The following is a 13,477-nucleotide window of genomic DNA, read 5'->3' on the forward strand; positions in this document are numbered from 1 at the left end:
CAGGATCCATCAAGGGTTCTTCTACCTTCTTTGGTTCTTCCTGTGACAGAAAGCTGCTATACAGACATTCATCTGGAGTTATTTTTCTATTTTGCACTCTGGATGTTGCATCACCAATGATTAGTTCAAATGGGTGATCTCTTGTCCATTTTCTTTGAGGTGGTAGATTTGCTCTAGATGAAGTGGCCTCATTTGTGTCTTGATGTGTAATTGAGTGTTGACTAGTTGACCCACCCCCTGAGTTTGTGGATCTTTGATTTAAAGATGGGTTTTGTCAAACAATGATCTAGAATTATTTTCAACTGATGCTGAATTCTGCCTTTCAATGGATGATGCACTCTCTCTCAACAGATGCTGCACTTTATCTCTCAACAGATGCAGTATCTTGTATTTCAACGGATGTTGCACTATATCTTTCAACGGATGCAGCACTCTGTGCATCAACTATTGTTTCTTCATTCAAAAATAATTTAGAATATTCTTTTGTCATTATTTCTAGATCACTTTCATCATAATATATCTTAACATTATTAAATTTGAGACTTTCATGGAAACCTTCATCTGCCAGTCCTTCAATCTTTTTATCATTAAACATAACATGTACAGATTTCATTACAATGTTGGTTCTAAGATTGTAGACCCTATTTACTTTCCCAACAACATATCCAACAAAGATGCCTTCATCAGCTTTGATATCAAAATTTCCATGTTGATCAATTTGATTCCTTAGAATATAACACTTGCATCGAAAGACATGAATTTGGCTTGCTATTCTTGAACAGTTGATAAGAAGTCATGCATTTGGCTTGATTAATTTAAGAAATATTCTGAGTGTAGAATGCAATGAATGATCTATTCTTTCTCTTACCGCCTAAGCCCAAAATTAAGTTGGTAACTTAGATTCTTCTAGCATTGTTCTAGTTGCTTCAATCAATGATCTATTCTTTCTCTCCACAACTTCATTTTATTGTGGTGTCCTTACAGATGAGAACTCATGCATGATCCATTTTTTTCACAGAATAACCTCATGGTAGAATTCTTGAACTCGATTCTATTATCACTCCTAATTCTTCTTACTTTCAAATTATTATGATTGTTGGCTTTCCTTATATGATTGATAATAATTTCACTAGCTTCATCTTTAGATCCAAGAAAATATGTCTATGAGAAATTTGAAAAATCATCCACAATCACTAGGCAATACTTCTTCTTTGAGATTGATAATACATGACCGGTCTAAACAAATCCATGTGCAATAGTTGTAGAGGTTCATCAATTGTTGATTCAAACTTCCTTTTGAATGATACTTTCACTTATTTTCTTTTTCTGACAAGCACCACGCAGTCCATCTTTTTAGAACTCAATTTGAGAAATGCCTCTAACAAGGTCTTTCATGACCAATTCATACATGGTCTTGAAGTTCAAATGGGACAGCTTTTTGTGCCATAGCCAACTTTCATCTTGACTTGCTTTGGTGAAAGGATAAGTGATAGAATCTGCATTTGTTAAGTTAAAATCAGCTAGGTACACAATTCCTTTCCTCACTCTAGTAAGGAACACTTTGTTGTTTTTCTTGCAGGTAACAACACATGCTTTAGTTGTGAAAGTAACAGAGTTGCCTTATCACATAGTTGGCTGACACTTAAAAGATTGTTTTTGAGTCCATCAACTAAGGCAACTTCTTCAATGATGATATTCTCTCTTAAAATCAAGCCATATCCCATAGTATATCCTTTGTTTTCATCTTCAAAGGTAATGTTTGGGCCAACTCTCTCCTTGAACTCACTGAGCAGGGTAGAATCTCCAGTCATGTGCCTTGAGCAACCACTTTCTAGATATCAAAGATTCTTTCTGTTTCCATGCATACATCAAAACCAAATTAAATTGATTTTGGTACCCAAGTTTCCTTGGGTTCATCCTTATTAGCCTTTTTCTTAGGTTTCTTAGTCTTTCCATCATTAGACTTAGGTGACTGTAAATCAACCTTTGTCTTAGAAGTGGGACTTTGAAACCCTTGATCAGTTTTATAATTATCAGACATATTGGAATTAGCATGGTATGGCAAAGATTGTGCAAATATGTTATTCCAGTAAGGCATGCCAAATGGTATTTGGGGCATATTAAATGCAGCATAATAAGGATTGTGTGCAAATGGCATATTAGCATAATGTGTAGATAGATTTTATGCAGGCATAACAGGAAAATAATGCATGGGTGATATGGGTATATTAGGCAACCAATTAGTAGATATATAATTAACATTACCACACTTAACACATGTCTTTCTAGGTACATACTTATCAGCTGTGTAGTTATTGTGTTTGTTAATCCCTACTTTCCCATTCCTATTGTTTTTCCTTTTTGAATCTTCCTTGACCTCAATCTTCTCCAATCTGTCACTCAGTTACTTCATTGACAGATGCCCTACATTCACTCTGCTTGTATCCTTGACTTGATTGGATTCTCCTGTAACAAAGTTCTTAGAAAATGATCCATATTTCTCATTCAGCTTAGCTAGCCTGGATTTGCTAATTGGCTTCTTTTTTATCAATGGATGTGCATCCTTGTCTTTCAACGAATATTTACTTTCATTTTTCGACGGATAAGCTTCGTCATCAGTTGATTTCACATCCGTTGATAAACCATCAACCAAAACAGGGTCCAGTTTCTTCTTGTCCTTTTCCAGGCTTCTTCACAGAAAGACTCAATTCCTTGAACTTTGGCAATTTGGGCACTTACATCTCTTGATGATTTTCGGGCCTTGATCACCTCTTGCTCACGTTCAAGCTACTTTCTCAAAATCTCTTCCTTCTTCAAAGATTTAGTTAATTCATCCTTGGCAATCTAACACTCTATTTTCAATTTTTTAAACTTAATAAATTGAGTTTCTAACACAATATTTTTATCACTGAAAAACGAATTATTCTCTTTAATTCTATTGTTTTCTTTAGTGAGTGATTTTAGTGTGACATGCAAGTGATACAACTCAGTAGACATATCATTTATAGCATCATTGCATTCATCTTTAGAAAGGTGTGTTAGGTTTGTAGTGATTACCTGATTGCTTGATGAACTGACTTTTGTCTCATCTGACTTGGCCATTAGGGCTAGGTTGACATAATTCATTTCTTCATCTACATCCTCACCATCAGCTGCCCAGTCACTTTGTTGAGTGATAAAACCTTTTCCCTTTTTTTGTTTAAGCAATTCAAAGTATTTCTTCTTATAATCCATAGATTCAAACTTTTTCTTTTCTAAGCCAGGCTTTCTGCATTCATTGGAAAAGGGACCATTCATTCCACATTTGAAATACCTGAATTTAGCTTTATCAACCATGTTTCTTTTGGATTTTATAGCTCCAAAGTTTCTCTTGAATTTGAGTTTGGAAAACCTCTTTGAGAGAAAAGCCAAATGCTTATCAATATCATCCATTTTATCTTACCTTGTGCAGTACTCATCTTCAACTACCAATCCTTTGCCCTTTCCTTCACAAACACTTGTGTTTGGTGCAGATTCAACAACTTCAACCTTCAACTCTTTTCCTCTCTCCTGTTGTTCAGCTACTAATATAACAAATCCACCCTTCTTTATTCCTTTCTCCAACAGCTCATCCTGCTCCATTTCAAGCTCATAGATTTTTAAGATATCATACAGTCTCTCTAGAGTAAATTCTTTATACTCTTGAGAATTTCTGAGAGAGACTGTTATTGGTTTTCATTCTTTTGGTAGAGACCTCATGAATTTCAGATTTGAATCTTTGGTTTGGTAGATCCTCCCATACAACTTTAAATTATTCTGTAGTTTTTGAAATCTACTGAAAATGTCACTTAGTGACTCACTATCTTCAAAATGAAAATGTTCATATTGTTGTATGAGAAGTTGCATCTTGTTTTCTCTGACTTTCTCAGTTCCCTCACATAGCACTTGAATTTGGTCCCAAATTTACTTATTAGTATTGCAGTTAATAACATTGTCAAACATATCTCCATCAAGACCATTGAACAAAATATTCATGGCCTTTTTGTCTTTATGAACTTTCTCATTATCTTCATATGTCCATCCTGACCTTGGCTTTGGGACTGTTTGCTCATTTCCAACATATTATTCAACATCCGTTGCAGCCCTATGAGGAATATGAGGTCCTTTCTCTATGAAGTCAATATATCTTTCATCTTGAGAGAGTAGATGAAGGTGCATCTTTACTTTTCAATGATGACAGTTTTCTTTGTAAGGAATTGGGATCTTCACTACAACATCCTTTCTACTCATGTTGTTAGATCGCTTGATCTTTAAACTCTTTGTATGTCAAGATCTTGCTCTGATACCAATTATTATTCCCTAACAATCTATCAATATAATTACAGAAGGGGGTTGAATGGAATTCTGGTTACTTTTTGAGATTCTGAAAACTTCTTACAAAATATAACTGTGCTTGAATATGCTAGTGTGCCGATAAACAATAATAGTATTCAAGAACACAAAGTAAATAAATAAATAATTAAAAACTTTATGGTGGATTGAACTTTCCACCAGATATATATATATATGTGTGTGTGTATGTGTGTGTGAGGAAATCTCTCTGATACAAAGTTGTACACAGCTGCTTACAAGGAACACACACTAAAAGAAATTTACAATCACATAACACCTATGAAACAACGGTCGATAAAAAAATCTTTGCCCCAAATTAGTAGACAACTGTGAATTTTCTTTCCTCGAAAAACTATTGTTGGACTACATGTACAACAATGGTTATAGATGTATTTTGAAAGACTTGTCTATGTGGAATCCACTTATCGAGCTAGAAAACAGTTCTTATACTGCACTGTTGTCATACATCTTTAACATAATAGTCCAAAACCATTGTAAATAAGCTAAGTTATTGTAGATCAGACAATGGTTTTCGATTTAATGTTGTGTAATTTATACAAGTGTTTATTATAACCCTTGTCTTATTGAACATCAGACAATGGTTTTTACACACCATTTTTAAAAGGAAAGCTCACAGACAATGGTTATTAGTAGTGTTGGGTAAATGAGGTTCAAACAACCGGTCTTGTGTCTTGTTGTCTGAACACCTTATTTAGATGATTGTTTTACACAGTGTGATAGTAACCGTTGTCTGTTGAGTAATGGTAAAAAAAAATTTGACTTGCATATATGCAAGTCCCCACAAAACAAATCCAAAACCATTTAACCAAGAAATTTCCAAACCATGAATCATTCGACCAACAAACTAACAATCAAAAAATCATGAGCCAAATCAAAAACCAAAAATACTACCTCAAATGGACGAGTTCAACTATTAAACTAAAAGTTTGGCGATAAATACATACAAATCAAAGCGTACTCTCTTTATAGTAATACAAAGCTGCAAAATGCAATCTCCAGCTCTTGCATTACTATAAAGAGAGTAAACCTGGACACATAAACATTCATCAACAGACTAAATATTTTTACTAATTTACAAGTTCATCTATGAATTGAAAAATACACAAATTAATCACAATGCCATGATACTATAAGTCCAGTGAAGAATACAATCAAATAGTAGTGTCCATCCAAATTGGCCAAACTGTCAAAAAGTTCTTGTAACCTCAGCTTGATCAACTTCATCATTTATTCCAGGTTAACGAGTCAATCAGTGTTGACGTAAATTATTTGTCACTTGAGTAGTTTAAAATCACGCCCAAAAATCAAATCGATAACTGAAAGCAAAATAAAAAATTTGAATATTAGCAAATATTAAAGAAACAAGGTTTATGATACTATCAATGTATGCCCAATATAATTACATTAAACCAAATACAAGGCAGAATTCAAATAATTATGATATAATAAAATTTGCAAAAGTCCTAACTTTAGTACTAGTAAGTGACAGAAATCAATAAAAAAACATGATTCGACAAATTAAACATTTAAGAAATGAAAAAGAAATATTTCCAACAAAAAAATAATGAAAGGCAGACTTATACTCTTGTTGGGTTAATTTTGAAGATATGTATCTTAAAAGATATATAATTATTACCATCATGGAAGTTGAATCCATTCTTCTTCCTCCCGTATATAACTAGCTTATTCCTCGTCGCATTCCTCCACACTCGGGAACAGTAGCACATGCAGCTCATTCTGAAGTTCTATTTCTACGGATCCATCATTTTCATCATCACACTGGTCATAATAACTTTTTTCAGGTAATTTCAACACTACGGACCAATGTTTTTTTAGAGGATCATCAATGTAACAAACTTGTTTAACATGCTTCCCTAGAATAAAAGGATCATTTACATAACCTAATATGTTCAAATTAACCAATGTATATCCTAAATCATCTACCTTAACTCCTTTGTTCATATCTACCCAATTACAACGAAATAGAGGGATTCTAAACTTATTATAGTCTAACTCCCATATACTTGATATAACTCCATAGTAGGTGTGTGAAATATGTTCAATATTTTTATCCTTACCCTGCACAAGCATTGTATATGCAACAACGCAAACACCACTGCACTGAACCTGTCGATTATCATCCCGCTCCTTGGTGCTATAAGTAATAGCATTAATTTTATATCCGCTGAATGTAGGGACAATCTTGTTGGGGCCTTCTGCAATCCACCTTATCTCCTCAGGTATGTTATGGTTGTCATCCGATAATTGTGATTGAATCTGTCCAACAATAAATTGATTAAAAGTATATTCGATAGCGCTAACCAGTTAAATTATTATACTAATTTAGACCTGAAGTAATAAGAAAGAAGCTGATAATGTCTTAAATAATTTTCTAGAATTTAAAACATTTGCTAAAAAAACTCCTAAATTAGTGTTCAAGTGCAAAATAAACAGAGTAATGCAATTACTGTGAACACGTTAATTAGGCCTACATATGATGCTATTAACCATAAAAATCTTACCTTTTTCTGTAACCATGTGGGGAATTCATCATTTTGCTAGGTTTTTAGCCAGACTTGGTCATTTTCATGTTGCTTGAATCTCGTCATTAGAGATACCATGTGTTCACTGCCAGTGAAATGAATCAATTTAATATAAGAATCGAAATGCATACATATTCAGAAATAACACACAAAAAAATTGAGTAATACTCACTCAAAATATGGCCTTATTGCATTATTATTTTGCAGAGAACACAAATGCTTGGTGCAAGTCCTCCTTACTTAACTTTATCATTGTTGCACCAGATAAAGGCCTGCACATTGCATCCTGCTCATGCCTAGAATTTTGGGGCAGTCCTACGGTAGGTTCTTCAAAATTCACAAAACACTCAACCGCCTCCTCGGCAACATATGCCTCGGCAATACATCCTTCAGGATGAGCGGGGTCCCGTACATATCCCTTAAACGCCTTCATATACCTTTCAAAATGGTACATCCAATGTAGGAATATTGGCCCGCAAAGCTTAACCTCTCTAACAAGATGAATTGAGAGATGAATTATCACATCAAAGAACGAGAGGGGGAAGTGTTTTTCTAGCTGACAAAGTGTTTCCACCAACTAAGATTGCATTTTTTCCAATTTTTCTACATCGATGACTTTACTGCAAACTGCCTTGAAGAAGAGACAAAACGAATAATTGTGCATCTGACTTGCTTTTGCAGGACTGACCGAATTCAAATAGGAAGCAAATGATGCAATATGGTGTGACAATCATGAGATTTCATACCAACAAGTCGAAGATTTTCCATATATACCAGATTTTTGATATTTGAACAAAATCCATCCGACAACTTCATTTGAAGAAAGGCTGAGCAAATGGTTTTCTTTTCTGCATGCGATAAGTTCCAAGATGCCAACGACACCTTCTCTTTCTTTCCGGGAGTTTTTGGCCTTAACTCCGTTCTTATTCCCATTTCAGCCATATAGAGACGAACAGACTCCCTATCTGTTGTCTTTCCCGAAATATTTAATAAAATACCAAGCATAGCTTCACATATATTTTTCTCGATGTGCATCACATCGAGAACATGCCTAATCGGTAAAAACTTCCAATACTCGAGTTGAAAGAATATAGAAATCTTCTTCCAAACGGGTCGAGCTTTACCTTTCTTCCATCGAAGTGGGCATGGTGTCTTACCAAATACATGGCCCCTTAGATGCTATACTCTTTCAAGAACCTGTTCTCCGGTTAACGGAATAGGAGCAACCTCCTTCTCTACAGTGTTATCAAAAAATGATTTTTGCCTTCTATACGGATGATGTCTGGGCAACCACCTTCGATGCCTCATAGTTACTGTCTTACGGTAATTAACCAGCCTAGTAGCATTTGTTTTATCAATACATACTGTACAATAATTATACCCTTTAATGACATTTCCTGACAAGTTCTCTAAGGCTGGATAGTCGCTTATTGTCCATAGTAAAATTCACCTAAGTATGAAAGACTCTTGCTGATATGCGTCATACACATTTTTTCCACGCCACAATTCTTGCAAATCTTCAATAAGTGGTTGAAGGTACACATCGATATCGTTTCCTGGCTCAGTCGGTCCTGATATTAATAAATAAAGCATAATATACCTTCTCTTCATACAAAGCCAGGGTGGAAAGTTGTAGATTGATATCAAAATCGGCTAGCTTGAGTGGTCAGTACGGTTTCCATGAAAAGGCTGAAACCATCAGAAGATAAAGCTAACCGAAGGTTCCTACTCTCTGATGCAAAATCAGGCCACTTCTTGTCAACATCCTTCCATGTTTCAGAGTTAGCCGGATGCCACAGTTTACCATCCTCTGGTCGCTCGGTGTCAAGCTAATTCATGTACTTTGCACTGTTAGGTGTATTGAACAAATTTCTTAATCTCGGTATCAATGGGAAATACCATAAATCTTTAGCAGGGACCCCCACCAGTTCCTCTCCTTTCCTGTTTAATTTCCATCTGGAGGCCTTACATATGTGACAAGTAGTTTCATCTTCATTTCTCTGACCACGGTATAAAAGACAATCATTCGGACAGGCGTGTATCTTTTCATATCCCATCCCTAATGAACATAAGGTTTTTTCGCTTCATTAAAGGAAGAAGGCATATTGTTACCTTCCGAAAGCATAGAGCCGAGCAATAGTAAAACATCAGAGAAGCATGAATCAGACATATCATGCTTTACTTTCATGTTGTACAACTTAACTAAAGCTTTTAATTTAGTGTAACTCTCACTTCCAGGATAAAGGGGTTGATGTTCACCTTTAATATGGTTAAGGAAATCTGAAGAATCCAAAGAAATATCATCATCCTCATCGTTAGCTTGATCCATTCTTGTAGGAAATTTGTTAACGAATTCTGAAGTGTCGGTGTCATCCGGTACAGGACTAGATGCTAAATTTGACTCCCCATGCCATATTCAACGTATATAAGTTTCATCGATACCATATTGAAAGAGATGGTTTTTGACCTTCTGAGCTTTCCATGATTTAGTATGTGCACACCTTAAGCAGAGATAACTAATTTTCTCTTCAATATACCCTTTTTCAAATGCAAATTTCAACAAATCTTCAACGCCTATTTTAAACTCTTTTGTCCTTCTATCTGCTCTTAACCATGATCTATCCATCTTTACAACAATCTGAAAAGAAAAGTGAATACATCTAAAATCAATTTAACAAAAATCAACAAGTAGAAGGATAACTCTATTTTCCCTACAATACAAGACCAGTTTAACAAAAGTAGGAGCATAGAAAGATAATACTCTGTAACAAAAGTAGGATTTATTTATTTCAATACTCTAATACGATTTATTTATTTCAATCCTCTGTAACAAAAGACAATACTTGTTAAGTATGTAAGGATTTGCATACGCATCTAATCTGCATAATAGTTGTAACTGGCACTTATATTGAAATCTATACAATCAAATATTCCATTAAATATTTCTTTATGTACTCCATTAAGATTAGCAAAGCTCAAATATTAGGCACATGTATAATAATTTATGATAACTTCACTCATAAACCACCTCAATAACTTGTACACAGAGAAGAGAGAAACGTAGAAAGACAACTTAAAATTTAAAAAAAATTGAGGTTTCACATGAATTGCTTTGAAAAAATTTCCCCCAAATCAACATGAATCCTAATCCAAAGTTCAGAAGAGAAGATGTTTTCACATCAATTACCTGGAAGAAAGAAGAGAAGTCCCAGTGATGCTCTGAATCAAGATTATGTCCTGAATCATGATGTTAAGAAGATAATTGAATGAAGAGATGAAAGAAAGAAGAGGAGATGATAAGAAGAGAATAACGACCTAACTGTATAGCTCAATAATTATGTCCTTATTCGGACACAATTATATTAAATGCAAACTTCAATGTGATAAATAAAAATGTATAAAGTATATATTTAATTTTCTTAAATATAGGACAACAGTTTTCGGGTAACATTCTCGTTTCAGGGAGTACGCCTTTTACTAGATTTTCCTTATATCATGCACGGAATGTTCGGGAATTCTTAAATATTTTTTCACAAGTCCAAAATCAACATAACTTGACATCCGTACGGTTGGATCGTCGCATAGCTCATTTAAAAAAATTATTCGGACGTTCGGGTAACATTCTCGTTTCAGGGAGTACGCCTTTTACAAGATTTTCCTTATAAAGTCATGCACGGAATGTTCGGGAGTTTTTAAATATTTTTTCACAAGCCCTAAATCAACATATCTTGACATCCGTACGATTGGATCGTCGAATAGCTCATTTAAAAAAATTATTCGGACGTTCGGGTAACATTCTCGTTTAAGGGAGTACGCCTTTTACTAGATTTTCCTTATAAAGTCATGCACGGAATGTTCGGGAATTTTTAAATATTTTTTCATAAGCCCAAAATCAGCATATCTTGACATCCGTACGGTTGGATCATCGGACAGCTCATTTAAAAAAATTATTCGAACGTTCGGGTAACATTCTCGTTTCAGGGAGTACGCATTTTACTGGATTTTCCTTATAAAGTCATGCACGGAATGTTCGAGAAGTTTTAAATATTTTTGCACAAGCCCAAAATCAACTTATCTTGACATCCGTATGGTTGGATTGTCAGACAGCTCATTTAAAAAAAATATTCGGATATTCGGGTAACATTCTCGTTTCAGGGAGTTTACTAGATTTTCCTTATAAAGTCATGCACAAAATGTTCGGGAATTTTTAAATATTTTTTCACAAGCCCAAAATTAACTTATTCTTTAATTTTGAAAAAAAATAATAGGAAAAAATAATGATCGTCAGATTAAAGTAGAACTGAATTATAAACCGTTGATTTGAAATGATTTTTTTTGAGTTCCCTCTACTTTCATTTTCATATCCCCCCAATTTCATTTTCATCTCCCCCCAATTTCATTCTTACCTATTTACTTTAACCCGTTACTTTGTTTACTCCATTACTTTGTCTCTAAACATCTCAATACCAACACCAGTAATTTCAACTCAACACCGGCGATTTTCATCTCCCGTTCGACTCAACAACTCAACAGAGGTATTTAACACAACCCACACCTATATGTCATCTATATTTGGGGATTATGAAACCCTAAAACCCACATCCATATTTGGGGATTTGGGGTTTGTATTTGGGATTTGGGGTTTATATTTGGGGCATTTGAGTGATTGATTTGAGGTTTATATAACCATTTTTAGGGTTTTATTATTTGGGTTTCTAAAACTTGCTTCTTTTTTTCTTTTAATTACATCTCTGTTTTTAAAATGTTTGTTGTTGATTCAGTTTTGAGTTTTCATTTATCTTGGATTTTGCATGCATTGGGTTATCTTGGATTTTGCATGTATTGAGTTACAAATATATATGTTTATAAATATGTATTAAGTTATGTATGTTTGTATGGGTGATTTTGGGGTTATATTTATGATGAATGAATTTTTTTTGAGTATATATTTGTTGGTTGTTTTAGTGTTAGGTGTTTTGTGTGAATAAACTTGTTTAATGTATATTAAACACTTTTTTTAAATTAATATGTATGAATAAACTCTGGTTAATGTATATTAAACTATGTTTTTAGTGTTCAATCATCTATGTTTGATACTTATGTGTGTGAGAATGTATGTCGCTGTTAATATTGATTCTTATTTGTGTGTTGTATAGATTATGGTTAGTCCAAAGAAGAAGTCAAAGTCGAGAAAGAATGAGTTTCACAAGTTAGAATCGAAGAGGACAAAGTCCAAGAGGACAGACTCGAAAAGGACAGAGTTGAAGACCACTAGATCTTCACCCAATCCAACTACCACTACTATGAATGTGATTAAGGCTTTAAAGAAGACCAGGTCCTTAAATAACGAGACCCCCACTCCGTCTTGTTCTTCCCCAAAATCAGTGAAGCGAAAGCCCATATCTGAGAACTTACAAAAAGAAATTACCAATAAAAGGAAAAGAGAAATACCTATTACCACCACTGACCATCCTCAAGGACTCAAGCTATTGAGGCGAGGTTGTGTGACGATGCACCGGATTCTAAGACGCAAGATGATGGGAATCAAACTTGCGGTGTTTTTTAATTCAAAAGGAGAGCCATATGGTAAAGCAGGTGCAGAGATGAAATCATATATTGGAGTTTTGGCAAGAACAAAAGCCCCAATTTGGCATGATTCCTGGAAGTCTGTTCCAAAAGACACACAGGAAAAGATTTGGGACTGTGTGCAGGTAAAAAAAATGAAATAATCTAGTTGCTTATGTTCTTTCACATGCTTGCATTTTTTTAATGATACTAATGTTTCTTATGTATGTAGATGGCTTTCATTGTACCTCAATCAGGCAAGAAGATGGTTTTAATATCTGCATCTTCAAAATGGAGGGAGTTCAAATGTTGGCTCACCAAAGATTATATTCTTCCTTATCTGGATCAACCTAAAATTTTGGCACATCCTCCTGCAGATTATTCTTTCATTGAAAAATATCATTGGGACATATTTGTTTCTGATCGCACGTCGAAGGAATTTATGGTATGGTTCTATTTATCTTTACATAATATTTTTTTGGCTAAATTTATATACAATATTTACTTAGTCGTGATCTTATTTAACCTCATTGATGCTTTTTATGAAGAAAATTCATGATGAACAAGTTCAAAGAAGGTTAATGAGTTTATATCCACATCGCATGGCTCGAAAAGGTTATGCAAACCTTGAGAATGAATGGGTTAGTGCTATTGAAACAACATATTCATTATTGTTTTCTTGCTGACTTTCCAAATATGTTTATGTTATTACTAAGGTGATTATCTATATGTCAATGCAGTTAGAATCTCATCCAGATATAGAGGAGGTAGATCGATCAGATACCTGGATTGAGGCAAGGAAGGACAAAGATGGAAATTTTTTAAATGATGTATGTTAGGTCCCAATATGTTTGTAGAAGGGGGGTTGAATACAAACTATACCGTTTAATCGAATAAAATGCGGAATAAAAAAGTGAAACAAAATTCAAGTTAAATAAAATTATTATTAAACTTGAAAGGTGTTACAACAACGGTAT

General features: G+C 34.2%; 1 protein-coding gene across 1 annotated transcript; it reads right to left on the bottom strand.

The window, feature by feature from the left end:
• Window positions 1-6,075: 6,075 nt before the first annotated feature.
• On the bottom strand, window positions 6,076-9,264 carry LOC141674645 (uncharacterized). The gene is made up of 7 exons (XM_074481355.1): window positions 9,048-9,264; window positions 8,861-8,994; window positions 8,632-8,764; window positions 8,386-8,506; window positions 8,133-8,271; window positions 7,150-7,362; window positions 6,076-6,669 (listed from the first exon to the last, which is right to left on the bottom strand). The coding sequence occupies exons 1-7, from the start codon at window positions 9,262-9,264 to the stop codon at window positions 6,076-6,078; spliced, it is 1,551 nt and encodes a 516-aa protein (XP_074337456.1).
• Window positions 9,265-13,477: the final 4,213 nt, after the last annotated feature.

This window comes from Apium graveolens, chromosome 7 (assembly GCF_009905375.1).
Source record: "Apium graveolens cultivar Ventura chromosome 7, ASM990537v1, whole genome shotgun sequence".
Taxonomy (NCBI): domain Eukaryota; kingdom Viridiplantae; phylum Streptophyta; class Magnoliopsida; order Apiales; family Apiaceae; genus Apium; species Apium graveolens.